We start from the raw sequence: 19,396 nt of genomic DNA, 5'->3' as shown, positions 1-19,396 counted from the left end.
ATTCAAACTGATCCTAACTAAAAAATTGACGGTTCCAAAATAGATCATAAAATCTCCATGTAAACTACCTGATACCTAAAATAAGTAACCCGAACGGAATCGATACGTGAAATGCCGAAGCCTAATGGATACTATCATACTCTTTTACATTTAATTTTAAACCGATTGTTCATGCTATTTAGGATTCTCATTTTAATAAAAGACAACAACACAAAACAAAAACAGAAAAAAAAACACGGCAATGAAATTCAAAAATAAATAAATTACAGTGTCAATTTTGTGTATCGTGCATATTCAAGGACATTTAATGATGCCTCGTAACTCCTCACCAGTAAAACAGGCTCTCTTTCTACTGAACGCAGTTATGTTTAGGAATCTTTTCTATAGACTTTCGGCATAAGGAACTCTCGCATGTGCCTCGCATAGTCGCATGTGAATATGATTCCCTCTGATAATATATGCATATGTTTATATATATATATATACACACAAAAGAATTCTATTGAAAGAAGGTGACCGAGTAGTCATCATCATCATCGATCACTGTACGCTGAAAAAATGGCGTCGAGACCTGGTCTTCTCACGGACTGGCCATGGACACCTCTTGGAAGCTTTAAGGTATATTTCATTTCTCCTATTGCTTCATAGAATCGTTATATATAGTTGCATTTATAGGTCGTCGTTTAGGGTTTATTTGCATGAAAATATGGATAAAAATTGCAGTACTTGGTGTTGGCGCCGCTGGTTATCGACAGCATCTACTCATATGCGACAATTCGAGATCACGAGAAACTTTTGGTGATGGCGTTGATGGTGTGGCGGATTGTTCATAGCCAGGTTTGGATAAGTTTTGCTCGTTACCGAACAGCGAAAGGAACCAAACGGATCGTGAACAAGTCCATAGAGTTTGACCAAGTCGACCGAGAACGAACCTGGGACGATCAGATCATCTTCAACACTCTCATTGCTTACTTAACCAAAGTGTACATGATAGGAACTGATCATACCCTTCCCTTTTGGCGACTGGATGGTCTGGTTCTAGTCGCTCTCCTCCATGCGGGCCCGGTTGAGTTCATCTACTATTGGTTTCACCGAGCCCTTCACCACCATTTCCTCTACTCTCGCTACCATTCACATCACCACTCCTCCATCGTCAGCGAGCCGATAACGTGTACGTACACATAACTTATACACACTTCCTCGCAAAACATTTTTTAAAAAATGTCCAAAGCATTACCCGTTTCAATGTCTAAGACCTTTTACAATCTTATAAAACACATGTTTAAATTTCTGTTGAACTTTTGGATTACATATGCTCCCTTTACTATTTTGTATTAGTTTTTAATGGAGACTAAACCGTTTTTTACCATATATTTTTTCAACTAAAAATTCAAAACAACATATTTGAAAGGTATATGCACTATGGCCAAAAGCTAGAAGCTTAGTTACAAGATAATGTGATTAGCAAAATCGCTTATAAGTTTTGTTGATTTCAACAAAAAGCATGAATTTCATGCATGTTTTAAAAACTGTTTGATATGGTGTTTTAAGTATGGACAAAATGACGCTTCTTAAAAATATTGACATCTCTCATACTAAAAAGGATTTGATAAATGACGTGTATATTAATATCATAATGCATGATTTTGATTGCAGCGGTGGTACATCCGTTTGCAGAGCACATTGCCTATACACTAATCTTGCTGATACCTCTAATAACGACTTTGCTATGCGGCACGATCTCTGTCGTCTCCATTGCACTCTACATAACTTACATAGATTTCATGAACAACTTGGGCCACTGCAACTTCGAGCTCCTTCCGAGATCTTTCTTCTCTCTTTTCCCTCCTCTTAAGTTCCTCTGCTACACTCCTTCGTAAGTCCTTCAAAATTCAATAGAATAGTATTTCACCACTACCTCAGGCACATTTGTGTGTAACAGTATTATTTCACTTTTTTAGCATATGTAATCCTAGGTTACTAAACAAAAAACATATGTTATCCACCATTAGGAATACATATTGAAATAAATTTGAAACATATACTATGATTGCAGATTTCACTCGCTCCACCACACGCAATTCAGGACGAACTATTCCCTATTCATGCCAATGTACGACTACATTTATGGGACCAACGACAAGTGCAGTGACTCATTGTATGAAACATCGTTGGAGCAAGATGAAGAGAAGCCGGACGCAATTTATCTCACACATCTAACATCACTCGACTCTATTTACCATCTCCGACTTGGCTTTGCTTCCCTCTCCTCGCACCCCTTATCTTCTCGGTGTTACCTATTCCTCATGAGACCCTTCACTCTTATCCTCTCCTTCATACTAACTTTCCTTTCTTTTAGAACCTTTGCCTTCGAGAGAAACCGCTTCCGTGACCTCACCCTTCACTCCCACCTCCTTCCCAAGTTCTCCTCTCATGTAGTTGCCTCTGCTCTTCTTTCTCTAATCTCTACAAAATATTAAATAGTTTCACGTCTTGTAATTATTTTTTTTTTGTCATCAACAACAACAATCAACAACAACAGTACAAGTCGCAGAAGCAGAAAGAATCTATCAATAAAATGATAGAGACGGCTATCCTTGAAGCGGAGATGAATGGTGTGAGAGTAATGAGTTTGGGGCTACTGAACCAGGCATGCAATCAATGCATCACTTGCTTATTTTAATTTTTGCATTCCTAACGTAACGATAGACACTATACATAGTTTATAAACCCTAGTTAATACTATAATGTGTTTGACAAAAAAAAGTTAATACTATAATATGATTAGGGAGAAGTAAATGGCTACGGAGGAATGTATGTAAGAAAGCATCCAAAGCTAAAGATAAGGATAGTAGACGGAAGCAGCCTTGCAGCTCAGGTGGTGGTTCATAGCATTCCTGTTGGCACTATAGAAGTTCTATTTCGAGGCCAAATCACAAAAGTTGCTCGTGCGATTGTCACTTCTCTTTGCCAAAATGGCATCAAGGTACGTATTTACATATATAGTTTTATATTTTTTTCTCTCGCTTTTAATAATTATAAACATCTATGTAATTATGTTACTTTGCGTGTAATACGATATTGCAACTTGAACATGCAACATGTAATTATCTTCAAAAGAAGTTTTACATTAACGTTATGCCGTAGTCTATCTAATCATAGTCCTTCAGTAGCTTATTCTTTACATGCAAGGAATGTCACATGGCCTACTTCAAGTCCAAATCAATTAAGCATTTTGGATTCGGACTACAGAATATATTCAAAATTTTTGCAACTATATATTTTTTTTTGTAACGATATTAGTTACTTCATATTTTAGAGTTTGGTTATTCTTAATAAACTATTACCATAAACAGGTGATGGTGTTACGTGAGGAAGAGCATTGCATGCTAGCCAGATACCTTGGCGGGCATTTTAAGGAAAATTTGGTCCTCACAACCAATTAATCCCCTATGGTCTGTCTAAATTTCCATTAACTGCAGTAATACATAATAACAAATTTCTGTAAACGTTAATAAGCATTATTTTATTAAAAAAATGTGTAACATACATACAATGTAGATATGGTTGGTGGGAGATGGGCTAAGCAAAGAGGATCAGAAGATGGCAGCAAAGGGAACTAGCTTTCTTCCTTTCTCTCTGTTTCCTCCTAGCCAACTTCGTAAAGACTGCTTTTACCATACCACTCCGGCTATGATCGTACCCGACTCTGCCCAAAACATAGATTCTTGTGAGGTATATACATTCTTTTAACTCTATTAAAACTATATTACAACAAAATTTAGGGGACTATGAACATTTTAAAGTTAATTTTAATCAAAATATTCAACAATTTAGAGGAAAATATATAGCCAGTCTACTATATTTAATGGTCAAGGCGAATGTTTCTTCCGGACGCAGCCATGGCAACTAAAAATGATATACAACAATATTAAAAACACATACTTGTATAAATATAGAATTGGCTGGGGAGGAGAGTGATGAGCGCGTGGAGAGTTGGTGGGATAGTGCATGCACTTGAAGGATGGGAGGAACACGAGTGTGGTCTCGACGTTCCAATGGATAATCCTCAGAGAGTTTGGGAAGCTGCTCTTCGACATGGTTTCCAACCCCTGGTGCTGCCATCTTTAGAGACCAACAAGAGTTTCTAAGAAGTAAACGATAGCTTTTGGCAACCGATTGCATTTGTCATTTTACTTGACTTGTATGTCAAGCCATTAGAACTCGACCTATTTTATTTTTAAAACAAATAATGTTATTGAACTTTTTTTTTTCTTTTGCTAGTCAGTTATATTCAAGGACAGAGAGGGTACTGAGCATAGCTAAGTGAAACATTGATGCAGAACCCCCAAATATTTTTCCAAAAGTTACATTGAAAACCCCTCGAATTTATAAAAGAATTTTTTAGTTAAAACATTACTAAAATGTTTATGGTCCCGAATATTTCAGGGACGTCTCTGCTTATATCAGTAGTATAAATATAGTCTACAGTTGAACGTGGCCTATGACGGCTAAACCGGTTCAATAGGAAACTACCGGTTGATAACTCAAGAAACGATGCTAACTCTCAGATCCCTCAACAAGATCTGCTTGGCAGCAAAGTCAATCGCTGGTTATCCAGTAAACCATGAGAGCTCTGACCAGTAAAATCATTTACTGGTTCAAATATGATTCCCAACCTTGTCTCTCAAGTTTCTCTCCCTTAACCATGTTCTCTTCTCTCATGTCTTCCTGGTACTGACTCATCCTGACCAAACCAAAGAAAACACACAACTCTTATTTATTCCTTGTTCAATCAGACTCTATGTAACAAAGGATAAAACTAAGAAGAAGAACCTTGAGACGAGATTAGTATCAGAGATCCCCAGCATCCGGATAGCAAGCAAGGCTGCGTTGGTGGAGTTGTTTATTGCAACTGTCGCCACAGGAACACCCCTAGGCATCTTTGGTAAACCAAAAAAAAACGGTCAGATGTTTGAAAACTGCAAGCAATTAATAGATTTAAGTGAAACATGTGCGTACCTGAACGATGGAGAGAAGTGAATCAACACCATCCAAACGGGTAGCACGTACAGGGACACCAATCACAGGTAAAGGAGTGAGTGAAGCAACCATACCTAGAAAAAGGACAATTTTATTTTCAGAAGAATCTAGGTGTTTTCTGTAGGGACAAGATTGAGTTTCATGTTTTAGACCATACCTGGTAAGTGAGCAGCACCACCAGCACCTGCAATTATCACTTGTACGCCTCGACTATGCGCTGAGGTTGCATATGAAAACATCATCTCTGGTGTGCGATGTGCTGAAACTATCTTCACCTGTAAACCAATGATGAGTCATTTCTCATTTATTATACCATTAGAAATGCAAAGAGGTTAAAGCAAAATGATTAATGCCAAGTTTAATTTCCTTTACCTCATATGTAACACCAAACATGTCAAGAATCTGTGCAGCATCCTTCATAACGGGAAGATCCGAGTCTGAACCCATGATGATACCAACACGAGGTGTCTCTGCAATGTGTAGAACAAACATTCAATACATTGAAACTTCATGAACAAGAAGTTTAAAAGACATCTGTAAAGTAAAAGCCAATGGACAAAGATACCGACCATGCACTTGATGGCTTTGTTCACTTAATATACACTGCAGCCTTCGTTCCAAAACCCCCATAGACTGCCCAACAAGAGTGACGTGTCCCATCTTCCGCTGTTTTCTCATTTCTGACAACAACATTTCATCATTTACAACCTTTGTAAGCTTACAACAACACATCAGAAATGAACCGTTAAGAGAAGAGAAATCTAACCTGGCTTGTCATACCAATGCACAGATGCACCTGGAACACTCAGAGCTCTCGCAATAAGCCTATGAGACAATCTGAAACCAGCTTCTCCCTGAAACAAGATTCGGCACGTTACATTAGGCTTATAAGAAAATGACACTTTCACACCATAAAAGTAAAGCGGAAACATCCAATTACATCATCTTCGCCCAGAATATTGTACATAATGGAGGCTGGAGTTCTCATCGACGGATCACCGAGTGGGAGACCAACCACGGCCCGCAAGTGCTGCTCAAACTGTGAAGTATAACATGCCTCGATCGTTTGATGGCCACTGTTGTGTGGTCTAGGTGCAACTTCGTTTAGCAGGATCTGAGAAGGACTAAGTTTAACAAATTAGGTTGAGAGAGAGCCTAAAATGTGTGAGAATACCTGACCATCCCCTGTCAAGAACAGCTCGACTGCAAAAACACCAGCGCCTTCTAAAGAACCAACAGCTTTTTGGGCAACATCAGTGGCAAGTTTGTTGATCTTCCAAGGCACTTCTGCTGGTGCTTTAACTATATGGCATATGTTATCCCTAGTGTGCATTTTTTAAAGTGTGTATTAGTAGAGAAGTAGAAAAATAAAAATTAGTCGAGTTTTTGAGTTTACCTGTGAATAGTTTCAACAACTGGATAACAAACCATGGAACCATCTCTTCCCCTAGCCACAATAACAGCCAACTCCTAAAAGGTTTTATATGTAAATGATTTATAAACTTCAGAGCCAAATAAGTTACAATAGCAAAAGGGACTTTGATCATCATTTTTACCTTGACAAAGGGTGCCCATTTCTCAACGTACAAACCACGACCAAAACCTCCAAGAGCTGGATAAAGAAGAAGAATCGAATCAAAGGTTACATAGCAGCAACTATGACACTGTACTAGACTAAACTAGAGTCTGTAGTAAGGATTTACCCGTTACAGCAGAAGAAAGCCCATCTAGGCTATTAGCAACAGCATTTCCACGTCCATCATAAGCTAAACGCTTGCTCTTGATCATAAGAGGGTAGCCAAAAAGTTCACCTGCTATTTCCGCTCCTTCAATATCGTTTATCTGTCATGTCAAGGATTAGGGGTTAAACTGTTTGATAAACTAAACTTAGTGAGTGATTCTTCGAACGAGACATAAACAAAGACCTAACCTCCATAAACTCTGGAAGTGGGATGCCATGCTGAGAGAAATGAACTTTTTGCATGTATTTATCCTGCCAACATCATCAAAACTGCCTCATATAAATCACAATTGCTTGACAAACTTCAATCATTCATTACACTTTTAAGTTGATGAAAGGAATTGAGAAAACCTGTATTATCCTGATGGTAGAGGCTTTTGGTTGGCAATCTACTCCTTGTTTCTCAAGCTTCTCTAATGTCTCCACGTCAACATGTTCAATCTCAACGGTCAAGACTCCACATCTAACTAAGGCAATAACCAAAAACAGCTATCAATGTTGTAACTAACAAATAGGAAAGGATAACCTAACGAATTCAAAGAAAACAGACCTTTTTGCAAATGCTTCAACAGTAGCACTGTCGTCGAAGCTATCAACCATGTGACCGTAAGCTAATGAACTTGCTGAACAGTTCTTAGACGGATCTAGAATCATAACCTTGATAGCCATTTGAGAAGCAGCTTGGCAAAGCATACGACCCAATTGTCCACCTCCCAATACTCCCACAATTATCTCAGAGACTCCATGGACATGTTCATCTTCTTTATTCTCACTTTCAAAGAGAAAAGAAAATGGACATTAGAAAATTAGTTCCTTCCATTATATACGAAAAAGACATAAGATTTGAAAAAGGACTCTCAAAATTCAAAAATTAGAGGGGAGATAAATAGGTACCTTAAAGGAGAAGCCTGGTGAGAGCTAGAGGATAACAAGACAGGATTGAACTTCTCAGATGAAGTAGTAAGAGGCTTGGGCAAATTGGCCATGGTGAAACTCTGGGAGGAGTATGTTTTGCTCAGTGGAAGAGAACCAACTCTTCTGGAAGTTAAGCGAGAAGTGTAGTGGAGGACAGGACTTGGATTCCCAGAGACAAGAACAGCAGCAGCTGAGCTCTGTTTCAAAAGCAACATCTAGAATATAGCTCAACATTAGCATCCAATACAAAAAAAAAAAAATTACAAACAATTACAATTCATAGCATATTGAAAACTGAGTTCAGTCTCGTTCATAAGTTATGCAAAGAAAAGAAGAATGCCTGACTAAAAACAGAGGAGTAAGCTGAAGCAAACTTAAAGTATGCTCATGCGAGTGAGGAAACAGAGGAGAAGAATGACTAACCTGGTTTAGAGGTCTGTGGAGGACGCTGCTTGACAACGAGGGACGATTCGAGGAGTCAGCTCCAAAGGTTCGATTTTTAAAACTAGGAGTAATAGAAAATCAAATTTTCAAACAAAACCCACCCAATCAGAGGATTGAAACTCAGGTTCTAAAGCAAAAGATAACAACAAAGTGCAGAGAAAAACTAGAGAAGGAGCAGAGTAGGTGAAGGCGAGAGAGAGAAGAAGGGTTTTGGGAAAGTGTGGGTTTACCATTCGGTTTAGAGAGTACCACTCTTAATTAATCGGTTAGCAAGATTTACCGGTCTAATTACTTATTCGAAAACCGAACCGGATATGATCCTTGTTTATTGGGCTCGAGCCACTTTACAATTCGGTTTATAGAGTTATCTCCCCGAATTAATCGGTTCGCAAGATAGATTAACCGGATATCATTTGTGTGTTTATTGGGCTTCGAGCCCATTTGATCTCAATTACATCGGGCGCGCGACGGAGGAGATCAGAGAGCGACGACGTGGGGAGAGAGAAAATGCCGGTGAGAGTTGTGGAGAGCAACGCGCCTGCTCAGGTTTCAGGTTCCTCCCTTCCTCTTCCCTGTTTTGAAATTAGGGTTTTTCGATTTGTTTGATCTATTTAGATGATCTCTCTCTCTCAATTCACTGGATTGTTGCCATTTTTAGGGAGTGATCCTGGGAATCGATCACCACTTCCGCCTAGCTCACTTCTTGCCGCCGGCCAGGTAAAACGATTCCAACTATGTTTATAAAAGTTAGAACTTTCTTTTTAGGTTTTCGTTATGGGTTGGTAACAATAATTCAATTCAAAGATTGTCATTAAGTAGAGAATCTGAGGATAATAAGCTAAGATGTTTATTTTGTGGGAGCAGCGTCACTTGCAAGACAAGAATGAGAGAGTACTGAATGTTTGGCTACTTAGGAAAGCAAAATAACATAAAAGATCTCGTGTCTTTTTGTTCAGACACAAACATTGTCAGATCAAATTGTGGTACTAATAGGAATTGCAACTTAAAGTTAGCTAATACTCTTAGTGTAACTGCAAGACAAGAAAGAGGGTACTTAATTTGATGTTTGGTTATTTGGGAAAAGCCAAAAGCATAAAAGATCTCATGTCTTAATTGTTTAAGACACAAGCATTGTTCATAGGCACCAAACATCTTGGAAAAATAACTTCCTTTGTTAGCCTTGTCATGTGTGCTTAATCCAAGTGCAGTTATGCTAAGCATAATTTTTTGTAGAACAAAATCACTAGCTAGAACAGAGTGTTTTATCCATAGTGTACGTAAAGATGAGGGCTTTTGAGTTGTGGCATGCTTACATTTCTTTTTTGTTTATGCTGCAGGCGTTTTCTGGTACGCAGAATGTCTCTAATCAACAGAAGGAGGAAGCTTGGAGAGTCAACGTCCAGATACAGGGTGTTGACCTTGAACATGGCTATCTTTGTGGCACTATGGAAGCTCTAAACGTTCCCATGGCTGACACTCCTGTAACCTCCTTACACTCTTACTCGTTTCTTGTCTTCGTGTTCTCCCCGTTGTCATGCAGTTAAGTGAAACGATTCTTGACTGTTTGTGATGCAGGTCATAACATTCTGGGAAGGGGAAATCGTTGATGGAAAGAACTACACTTTCTACACCGGAAAATGGGAAGCCACGTATGTTTCAACCACTTTTTTTCTTGAAGATTTGAAGGCTAAATGATTTCTTATTTGTGAATACATGTTTATCACAGGAGGGAAGATGATATGAGACATTGGTCAAAGTTCCCATCTTTTGCACCTCTTCAGGTAACTAAATGCTCTCTACTAACTTGCTTGTAGTGTCACTCAGTAAACATCTCCTCAGCCGCGTTCTGAACTAATCCTGCAGGGACAAGTTGAATCTGACGGTGGGAGGCAATTGGATCTTACCAATTACCCTTACATATTTATGGTAAAAAACGCTCTCAGTTTCATATCGATTCTCATCATCCAGCTCTCTGAGGTTTATTATATTTGGTGATGATGCAGAGATGGAAAGAGCAGTACTTTGTAAATGTTGGCACAGATTGTGGACTAACAATAGCTGGATTCTACTACGTATGCTTCTCCTGCAGCGACGGATCCATCAGCGGTTTCTACTATGATCCTAACAGCAGGTTAGTCCAATATCTTCCCTCATCACACAAACCATTCTTGTTTCGATATGCACAAAAAGTTGATTAATCTTGCTGCTATGTTTGGTCGTTTTTTTTACCAGTCCGTTTCAGAAGCTGGAGCTGAAAACAGTTAACGAAGGAAGATCTGGTTTCAGCTTCTCTTCTTACGAGTTGCAATGATCATAGCCAAAAAGAAAAAAAAAAGCAGCAGACAGTGCTCCCTCGTGGGCACATGGGAGGCACGTGATCCGGTAACACTGTGATAGTAGCACGTAGCAGACCGGACCAGTAAAAACTAAAATACTATTTTGTCATCATGGTACGAGACTACTAGCTAAACATTTCAAGACATTACCACATTTTCCAAAATAATGATATTATCCAAAAGTAAGATTTTTATTCTTAGAATGTTACAGAAGAAAAAAGCAAGTTGTGGATGTTGGACAAAGAAAGCAATTAAAGCAAGTTGTTGTATCTTTTAGAAATGAAAACGAATTATTTACATTTTAAATATATAATTATTTAATAAATAATATAAACATTTATTTTAGTATTTTTGGCGTCTGGTAAAACGATAAATGTTTATACAAAGAGCAATTCTTTTAAATAACACATTTTAAGTTTTTGTCACAAAAATAACTTTCAAAAAAATAAAATAAAAAACACATTTTTGTTTTGAAAATTTTAATTTTAATTTTATATTTTTAAAAATTTGAACACATTTCTAAAATTTGACATCTTAACTTTAATCTTTAAATTTTAGATTAGTTAATTCAAAAACTACAAATGCATATTTACCATTCAATAAAATTTATTTTGATTATTTTCTTTATAATGCTATTTTGCGACAAAACTTTAAAAAATTATATTAAAAAATTTCTCTTATACAAATGTACTAAAAATATCTAAAATATTTAGACCTCATCCAAATCCCATAAAATCGTTATGGGACAATAGTAGGGCTGGGCAAATAAACCGAACCCGAAAATCCGAACCGAATCCGACCCGGTAAAAATGAATCCGAACCGATCCGAACCCGGCATAAATTCCGAATGGATCTTGTTTTTTGGTATTTCGGGTTATGGGTATTACCCGAACCGAACCCGAATCTAAATGGATATCCGATAGAACCCGAAACATTCAAAATCCCAGAAAGATCTTATACCAAACATAATCTCAATTCATAATATGTATTCAAAATACATTAAGATATATTGAACATCTAAAATATTTATCTATTACATAAATGTTGGTGGTTCTAATACATGAATATTGATGATTAAAGGTGGCTGTTGACTTTTGAAATATTTAGATTTAGATTTTGTTTTCAGTAAAAAATGTTTCTTATTTTATGAGGTCGTAGTTTTCGTTTTATGATTTCCATTTCGTTTGATTTTAAATGATCATCGTTGATGTTCCTTTCTTATTTTTAAATCGATTTTATTTATGTTTTGGTTACAAAAATGTACAAATTAGGTATTCGAAACCAAAACAAACCAATTTTACTGATATTTTGATTACAAAGTAGGTATAAATAAGATATTTTTAAACCGAAGAACCGATTGGGACCCGAACCCGAAAGTACATTGGGTTGTACCGGTTCTTTGAAGATTTACTAACCCCGACCCGAACCCGATAGAACCCGAACCGATCCCGAACCGAACTTTTAAATAATCCGAATGGGGCTAATTTTGATAAACCCGAAAAACCGAAACCCGATTGGATAAAACCGAAACCCGATTGGGACCCCGAATGCCCACGCCTAGACAATAGTAAGAAGAAGGAATAAAAAAGTCCCCGTGAAAGGAGATGGGTCACCACTCCAGCGCATGATTCTTCTCTCAGTGTATAACACGCGCGAAATCGAACACCCTAAAAATGACATCGACGGTTTATATAACTCCGTATTCTACACGCTCCCAAGTCAAATGTGGAAACTATTTATGATCGATTTAGTATTTTAAAAGTTTCCAGTTCCAGATATTACCTCTCCGAAAGGGGAAAGAGCATTATTCATCATTTTAAAATTATCTTAGAACTCTCTCTCAGCGATCTATGCCTGCCTGAAGAGGAAGTTGATAACAAGAAGCCATTGTCTGAGCCTAACAGGTTTTTAGTTTCTGAATCTCTTCCTCTTACTATTTTGCTACTTGGATTTGCGAGTCTCATGTAGTTAGGATTTTCAAATACTAGATCTCCATGTATTATAGTGGTTAGTGGTTAGTTTAGAAATCAAATTTCTTCATCTTCTGATCCCTCTTCCCAGTTCTTAAAGATATCCCAGTTCTTAAAAATACATAGATGCATAAAATGATTGATTTGTAACTTGTATGTGTTCTGTGTTCATGTCAAAGGTAACCAAATCACAGCTCCAGAGGATAGTTGAGAGTAGTGTCTTTATAATATAGCTTATTGAGAGTACTCATTTCTTTATATTAGCTTTCTTATAAACCTTTATAATCTAGTTGAATATCAATAAACTTAGATTCACTCTTTGAGGAGAAAATCTAAGTTGTTCTGATTTTATTTGTTGTTTGGTTTCTTGCAGTACTAAAATTTTGTTGAGATATGGAAGAAGTTGAGGTGAGCAAGAAGAGGAAGTTTCAGACAGATCAATCGGAGTTATCGTTATTACCTTTGTCCAAACATGCTTGTTTTGACAATGCCGCTTGTTCCGACAATACCAATGGCAGATCAGAGCTTGATTCAGAGTGTTCGGTGTCATGTCTGAAGTCACCTTCCATGGAATATTGTGAAAATGAGATTGAGATGAAAGAGGAATCATCTGGATCTTGCAGTGAAGACAAGATTATCTCATTTGAAAGCCATCTTGATTTCATCTATGGCACCCAAAACCTAGAGGATTTTTTAGACAAAGACATTGAAAACATTCTCTACCTTGATGATGATGAAGAAGAAGAAGACGAAGCTAATGGGTGTAGTAATGCTGCTAAGTATGTTCTGTCTTCTGGGAGATGGACTGTTGACCAAGGTACAAACCGATTCTTGGATTTGTCCATACCGGTTCCCTGGACCGGGAATTCACTAACTGGGTTTTCATGTGTGCAGATTCTCCTCAGCATGTCATAAAGAAACCTACGATTGATCAAGAGTTCGAGCAATACTTCTCAACGCTGATGCTGTGACGAATTGATGTTAGTCTCAAAAAACATATATGGAGATGTATATAGAAAACTGTATTGTTTATGTTGTCTCTTATGGTTTTTGATTCTTGTGAACAATGAAAACCTTCATCTCAAATTAATTAGAGACGTTTTTAAAATTTTGTTTGAACAGTAAACAAATAAGGGACAAATAATAGTAGAAGTAAAATTCATGTCCCTTATCAGAACAAAACATTTATACTCCATTACTTCCACAAGACCCACTAGTATTTCAAGAAACTTGCTTGCTTAAACGTTCATTGCACCTACATCAGTGATATCAGGAATATAAACAAACCTCGCATTCAATGCTTTTGGTCCCTTGGTAATGCACACTATTTTTGATAGACCAATTGGACTGTGTGCGTCATAAAGATCCTTCATATATATGTTCTATCTCAACCATGGGGGTGTTTTCCTTCCACTGATTAGGGCATGCGCATTAGTAAACCCGCCCATCTCGATTCACCAGGTATTGTTTTTGATTATTTTAATTTTTTTTTTCATTTGACTTTTTTTCAAAAATAATAATAATAATAACGGAATCTATCACGGACTACCACGTGTAGTGGGGTACGCAGAACAGTAACGAATCGGTATCATTGCAGCGAACTTCTACGACTTGGGATCACTTCCATCTCATTATCGTTTTTTTTTTTCTTTTGAAAAACGTGTGAACTCCCTCTATAAACCTCTAATGAAGTTGCTCTTATATGCTGATAAAACCACATGTTGATTATAAACATGTTCAATCTATTTCTGAAAAAGAAAACAAATCTGAAACTCGTCTTCGTCTCATTATGGTCAAAAGTACTCGCAATATTGTAATCGTTTCTATTAAAGGATATACATGTTTTATTAACCCCAAAACTAATTAAAAGATGTTCGTCCTAATATTATAATGGTATGATTTTATGTGAAGATCAATCAGTTCCATTAATCAAACGTGTTGGCATGATGGTCAAGACTATGATTCAGTGCAGTTGCAGATTGGTCTTCTTGTCCAGTGCGGCCTAAACCCAAGATACAAGCAAAACTACATTATCCTCTTGTTTTATTTTCAATTAAAACATATAATAGTAACAAACTTTTAAAAAAAAATTGTGATAAAACATGAAAGTACGTCTTGTTTTATTCAAGAATCCAATTAAAACATAATAGTAATTATTTTTTTAAAAAAAAATTGTGATAAAACATAAAAGCTTCCATTAATTATAGAACAATACTATTTTCTTTCCTTTTTGATTAACACGTAAAGTGGAACAACATATGATGTGTTCATATTAAACCCGAACCGTTGTCAAAAAAAAAAAAAACCCGAACCAAAACGTAAATACTTTCCAAAGATGAGCACAGAACATGCGTCCACGATCATTGGTTGAATCGTGTCTGAAAAAATAATCATGAAAAAAAAAAAATGAACGTGAGGAGATGTCTTACAAAGAGAAACACGTCTTGACACTTTCCCCCATAATACCCGATTTGCCCATCCTTCCATAATCAATCCATCACCATCATCATCATCTCCGACAAAGGCCAAATCTTCTGAAACTCTGTTCTGTGTTTTTTTATATAACATAACTCTGTTCAATTTCTTATGCAATTTAAATTAGTTTTCTCGACATTACGAGCCATTGGAGAAGAAGAAGGAGATGGAGAACGGAATAAACAAGATGGGACGAAAGAGAACAATGACGATGGACTGGGCAGGGTTAGGAGATTTCGAAGAAGACGAAGACGACAGGTTCTTCGAAACGCACGACCGTCTCTCCTCCGCTCTCACGTTCGACATGGCTGGCTCCTCCTCCGACGAGGAAGATGAGGGGGATTTCGACGACTGCCGCCACTCCTTCTCCTCCGCCGTCTCCTCCATGACCTCCGCCTCTAGAAAGTTCCGCACGCCGGCGGCGATGTCTCCCGATTACGATATCTGGATGGCGGCTCCGGGATCCATCTCCGAGCGCCGCCGCCGTCTCCTCCACGGCATGGGACTCGCCAGCAACAAGGACATGGTCAACGCTCTGTCCATCCGCCGCGTCGTCTCCAACGCAGCCGTTCTTGATAATAATCATAACACCAAGAACGGTGGAATCGAGGGTAAAGATGAAACAGAGGATAACGACAATGCTCTGTTCGCGCGGTCGAGATCGGAGTCGGATATCGAGAGGTTCTTGATAGAGAAGCGGAGGAAAGACGAGATCGTCGGGAAGATCTCGAAGCAGCGTTTGACGAGGACGTACTCGACGATGGGAGTTAGTTCTCGGACGAGAATCTGCCAGCAGACACCGATCAGACAGTCCCCTGCTTTGACATCGGTGATGTCGTCGTCGAACGCGAGGCTCGGCGCGTATTTCTTGATCAAGAACCTCGACACGGGTAAGGAGTTTATAGTGAACGAGTACGACGAAGACGGGATGTGGAATCGGCTGAGCGATTTGCAGACGGGGAAGCAGCTGACGTTGGAGGAGTTTGAGAAATGCGTTGGGTACTCGCCCGTGGTGAAGGAGCTCATGCGTAGAGAGAACGTGAACAGGATCAACTACGAACCTTTTGTGGATCTAAGGAAGTTTAATTCGTATTTGTCGAAGAGCGTGAGGCTGAGTAAGAGGAGGGGAGCTGCTTTGTTGAAGAACATTAAAGGTGTAGCTCACTCGATGAGTTTAAGAGGTGTAGATAAAGATGGTAACGATGGAGGGACTAGTGATAGTCCTAGAAAGGGGAAAGATAATAATAAACATGGGAAAGCTAACGAGTGGGTGAAAGTGAGACCAACGGGGAAGTCTTACAAGGAGCTAAGCGCGTTGCATATGTGTCAAGAGATTCAAGCTCACGAGGGTTCGATTTGGACTATCAAGTTTAGTCCTGACGCTCATTATCTCGCGAGTGGTGGGAATGATCAAGTCATTCATGTGTGGGAGGTGCAAGAATGTGAGCTGATGTCTATGAACGAAGGGAGTCTCACACCGATTCATCCCTCGCTTTGCGACTCTGCTGGGAATGAGATGGTTTCGGTAGAGAAGAAGAAGAAGAAAGGGAAAGGCTCGTCAGGGAGGAAGAACAGCAATCAGATTCCTGATTATGTTCATGTTCCTGAAACGGTGTTTTCGTTTTCCGAGACGCCTGTTTGCTCTCTGAAAGGTCATTTAGCTGATATATTGGATCTGTCATGGTCCAAATCTCAGCTTCTTCTTTCGTCGTCTATGGACAAAACAGTCAGGTTATGGGATCTTGAAACCAGAACATGTCTCAAATTGTTTGCCCACAATGACTATGGTGAGACCACATTCTGTTCATTTGTATATTGCACATTCTAAATTTTCTAATTTTGACCATAGTCTCTTTTTATATTAAACAGTGACATGCATTCAGTTTAACCCAGTGGATGAAAACTATTTCATAAGTGGGTCGCTTGATGCTAAGATAAGGATATGGAGCATACAGAATCGTCAGGTTGTTGATTGGAGTGATCTTCATGAAATGGTCACAGCTGCTTGCTACACTCCAGACGGTCAGGTACAGCTCTGTTTCTTGCACTAGTGTAACTATATACAATCCACTACTATTCTGGTAGAATCTTGATTTTCTTGATTTTTGAAGGGTGCATTCATCGGGTCGAATAAAGGAATCTGCCGTGCTTACGATACAGAAGGTTCTCCTTGAGCTCTATATGTGAATTCAAACATCATTTCTTAGTTGCATACTCTGTTTTCACTTCTAGCGTGTTGTGTTTATTGTGTAGAACAGACTGTAAGCTGAATCAAACTAATCAGATTGATCTTCAGGCTCATAAGAAAAAACAAGCAAAAAACAAGATCACTAGTTTTCAGGTACGTCTCTTCAAAAGAACCGTTAAGACACCATTTAATGTAACTAACAATTCATTTCATTGTAGTTTTCTCCGGTGAATCCATCAGAAGTTCTTGTCACATCCGCTGACTCGCGTATTAGAATCCTAGACGGTTCCGAAGTTATTCACAAATTCAAAGGTAATATTCTTCTCATCACACAAGTTGAACATATGGTAATACTTTGGACATATTTGAGCCATTCCCTCCAAAGGAATACAAACAAATAAAACGTGACCGTTTTGTTGACAGGTTTTAGAAATACAAGCAGCCAAATCTCGGCTTCGTATAGCCAAGACGGAAAATACATAATCTGCGCTAGTGAAGATTCTCAGGTTTACATGTGGAAACGAGACAGTCACCGAACATCTTCCGAAACAGGCAGAAGATCTTCAAACACGACACAATCACACGAACATTTCGAATGCAAAAACGTCTCAGCAGCTGTCCCATGGCACGGTCACGTTAGAGGCGAGCCACCACCTGTTCAGATGCACTCCAGACGCCACTCTAAGCGCATATCCACTTCGAGTCAGCCTTCATCCGCCGTAAGCTCACCGACAAGAGAAGAAACCTCCGCCACGGCTGCACCAAACCGGAACAAGAAACCGGGATTACCTCCCATCCCTAAGAGAATCATTCCGCAGCAACAACCGGAGGAAGAGGTTGGAGGCGAGGTAGGAAGCAGCGAGTCATTTGGGTCGAGCATGAATGGTTCGGAGCAGCAGTCTTCGAGGTTTGGGGAGTCTCCGTCTATAAACACCTCGTCAAGATTGTCTTCTTGGTCGTGGTTTGATAGTGGAGGCCACGGTCCACAAACTATACGGCCGACTGCTTGGGGGATGGTGATTGTGACAGCTACAGTTAATGGTGAAATCCGGTCTTATCAGAATTTTGGGTTGCCGAGAAGAGTCGGTCGCCAAACCACTCTGTTTTAATGTAAAATTAAGAAACGACTTGTATTTATATTTTCTTGAGATTTTTTGTTGTTGTTTGTAGAATACGTAAAGAAATACTTACCGAAACAACGGTCATTTAGTGTTTGAGATCTTTCTCGATATTTAAAATATTGAGAGCTTTTCGTATCTATCATGACCCAAGGAAAATAATTGAGTTCGTACTTCACAGTAACGAGAGAAAAAGGATGTACTCTAGTTAAATACTTAGATCTGGTCATTACAGTTTTGCTAATAATATGATGTATTTTCTCTAGCTAAAATGTATTTAATTTATTTTAAAATATAAGGAGTTGAGTTGGTATAGGATTCAAAAAATTAATTAGTTTTGAAAGAATAAAATTAAAGACATAAATAATAATTTGAAATATTATAAATGATTTTATGAGGATTTTAATGCAAATGTCTATTTTTTCATTTTAGATTTTAAAAGAATACAATTTAATTTGATTTTAACCAATTCTTTTAAATTTCATGAATTTTTTGAATCTTTGTATTTAAAAATGCACAAAGAAGGAACAAAAATTTCATCAATAAAAGTAATAAACTATTAATAATTTTCATACCATATAGATATAGAAAGTCATTTTAAAAAGTAAAACAAAAACTCTACTAACAGAAAATAATTCAAAACAGTTATGTATATATCAATATAAATATGTAGAGATGAAACTATATTGGAATGTACAAAATTGTTTGTCCATTGTAATATGGATTATAAAAAATGATATATTTTTTTTTCATTTCATCAAAATAAATAATATATTTTCTGAATTTGATAACGAAAATTACATTCTCAAATCTATCGTATCAATAGCTTTGACGAATATATCTAATAAATAAATTATGTAAAGAATTTTCTTCAATCCTAATTTAATTCTTAAGAATTGTTTAGCTAGATTTTATATTAAAGTTTCCGTTAGATTCTTTTCAAATACAATTACTATGAAATCTACCAAAAACTGAATAACACAAATATTTAATAGATTAGAAAATTAGTGAATTGAATAACACTAGAATTTTAAAGTATTTTAGTAGAATGATTTCAAATATTTTTTTGAACACCAATTTCAAATACATAATCCAATAACACATGAATTTAAAATAATTGATGATACATAATTGAATAAAAGAAAAATATAATGGACACTTCAATT

The 19,396-nt window shown here is 37.7% G+C and overlaps 4 protein-coding genes and 1 pseudogene across 4 annotated transcripts; 4 read left to right on the top strand and 1 right to left on the bottom strand.

The window, feature by feature from the left end:
- Nucleotides 1-519: 519 nt before the first annotated feature.
- On the top strand, nt 520-4,239 carry LOC108834933 (protein CER1-like 2; annotated as a pseudogene).
- A 177-nt stretch (nt 4,240-4,416) lies between these two features.
- Nucleotides 4,417-8,358, bottom strand: LOC108830244 (phosphoribosylaminoimidazole carboxylase, chloroplastic). Its single transcript, XM_018603846.2, has 18 exons — nt 8,181-8,358; nt 8,123-8,150; nt 7,679-7,914; nt 7,335-7,556; nt 7,136-7,247; nt 6,974-7,036; nt 6,747-6,885; nt 6,600-6,655; nt 6,440-6,513; nt 6,218-6,365; nt 5,984-6,157; nt 5,810-5,897; nt 5,613-5,723; nt 5,416-5,513; nt 5,201-5,318; nt 5,023-5,117; nt 4,837-4,943; nt 4,417-4,747 (listed from the first exon to the last, which is right to left on the bottom strand). Exons 3-18 carry the CDS (start codon nt 7,912-7,914, stop codon nt 4,654-4,656), a joined length of 1,935 nt encoding a protein of 644 aa, XP_018459348.2. The 5' UTR covers nt 8,123-8,150; nt 8,181-8,358; the 3' UTR covers nt 4,417-4,653.
- A 189-nt stretch (nt 8,359-8,547) lies between these two features.
- Nucleotides 8,548-10,778, top strand: LOC108830247 (uncharacterized). The gene is made up of 8 exons (XM_018603852.2): nt 8,548-8,696; nt 8,802-8,860; nt 9,481-9,624; nt 9,719-9,792; nt 9,870-9,924; nt 10,007-10,069; nt 10,147-10,274; nt 10,376-10,778. The coding sequence occupies exons 1-8, from the start codon at nt 8,651-8,653 to the stop codon at nt 10,452-10,454; spliced, it is 648 nt and encodes a 215-aa protein (XP_018459354.1). The 5' UTR covers nt 8,548-8,650; the 3' UTR covers nt 10,455-10,778.
- Nucleotides 10,779-12,237: 1,459 nt separating this feature from the next.
- On the top strand, nt 12,238-13,553 carry LOC108830248 (protein FAR-RED ELONGATED HYPOCOTYL 1). Its single transcript, XM_018603853.2, has 3 exons — nt 12,238-12,383; nt 12,823-13,266; nt 13,344-13,553. Exons 2-3 carry the CDS (start codon nt 12,843-12,845, stop codon nt 13,418-13,420), a joined length of 501 nt encoding a protein of 166 aa, XP_018459355.1. The 5' UTR covers nt 12,238-12,383; nt 12,823-12,842; the 3' UTR covers nt 13,421-13,553.
- Nucleotides 13,554-15,053: 1,500 nt separating this feature from the next.
- On the top strand, nt 15,054-18,368 carry LOC108830253 (uncharacterized). Its single transcript, XM_018603858.2, has 6 exons — nt 15,054-16,711; nt 16,794-16,951; nt 17,036-17,087; nt 17,183-17,265; nt 17,331-17,424; nt 17,536-18,368. Exons 1-6 carry the CDS (start codon nt 15,091-15,093, stop codon nt 18,219-18,221), a joined length of 2,694 nt encoding a protein of 897 aa, XP_018459360.1. The 5' UTR covers nt 15,054-15,090; the 3' UTR covers nt 18,222-18,368.
- The last annotated feature ends 1,028 nt before the right edge of the window (nt 18,369-19,396 follow it).

Source organism: Raphanus sativus, chromosome 4, assembly GCF_000801105.2.
Source record: "Raphanus sativus cultivar WK10039 chromosome 4, ASM80110v3, whole genome shotgun sequence".
NCBI classification, from domain to species: Eukaryota; Viridiplantae; Streptophyta; class Magnoliopsida; order Brassicales; family Brassicaceae; genus Raphanus; species Raphanus sativus.
The sequence above is the reverse complement of the archived record's forward strand: the minus strand, read 5'-3'. Positions and strand labels throughout refer to the sequence as shown.

Bases quoted from the DNA above. Each gene is read 5' to 3' on its own strand.
- LOC108830244 (XM_018603846.2), bottom strand. From the start codon at position 7,914: ATGTTGCTTTTGAAACAGAGCTCAGCTGCTGCTGTTCTTGTCTCTGGG. The intron at 7,037-7,135 runs GTTTTCTCAATT...TGATGTTGGCAG, and splicing joins CTACCATCAGGATAATACAG to GATAAATACATGCAAAAAGT. The intron at 5,898-5,983 runs GTAATTGGATGT...ATCTTGTTTCAG, and splicing joins ATATTCTGGGCGAAGATGAT to GGAGAAGCTGGTTTCAGATT.
- LOC108830247 (XM_018603852.2), top strand. From the start codon at position 8,651: ATGCCGGTGAGAGTTGTGGAGAGCAACGCGCCTGCTCAGGTTTCAG. The intron at 9,625-9,718 runs GTAACCTCCTTA...TTTGTGATGCAG, and splicing joins TTCCCATGGCTGACACTCCT to GTCATAACATTCTGGGAAGG. The intron at 9,925-10,006 runs GTAACTAAATGC...CTAATCCTGCAG, and splicing joins CATCTTTTGCACCTCTTCAG to GGACAAGTTGAATCTGACGG.
- LOC108830248 (XM_018603853.2), top strand. From the start codon at position 12,843: ATGGAAGAAGTTGAGGTGAGCAAGAAGAGGAAGTTTCAGACAGATCAA. The intron at 13,267-13,343 runs GTACAAACCGAT...TCATGTGTGCAG, and splicing joins GAGATGGACTGTTGACCAAG to ATTCTCCTCAGCATGTCATA.
- LOC108830253 (XM_018603858.2), top strand. From the start codon at position 15,091: ATGGAGAACGGAATAAACAAGATGGGACGAAAGAGAACAATGACGATG. The intron at 17,266-17,330 runs GTACGTCTCTTC...ATTTCATTGTAG, and splicing joins ACAAGATCACTAGTTTTCAG to TTTTCTCCGGTGAATCCATC. The intron at 17,425-17,535 runs GTAATATTCTTC...TTTTGTTGACAG, and splicing joins AGTTATTCACAAATTCAAAG to GTTTTAGAAATACAAGCAGC.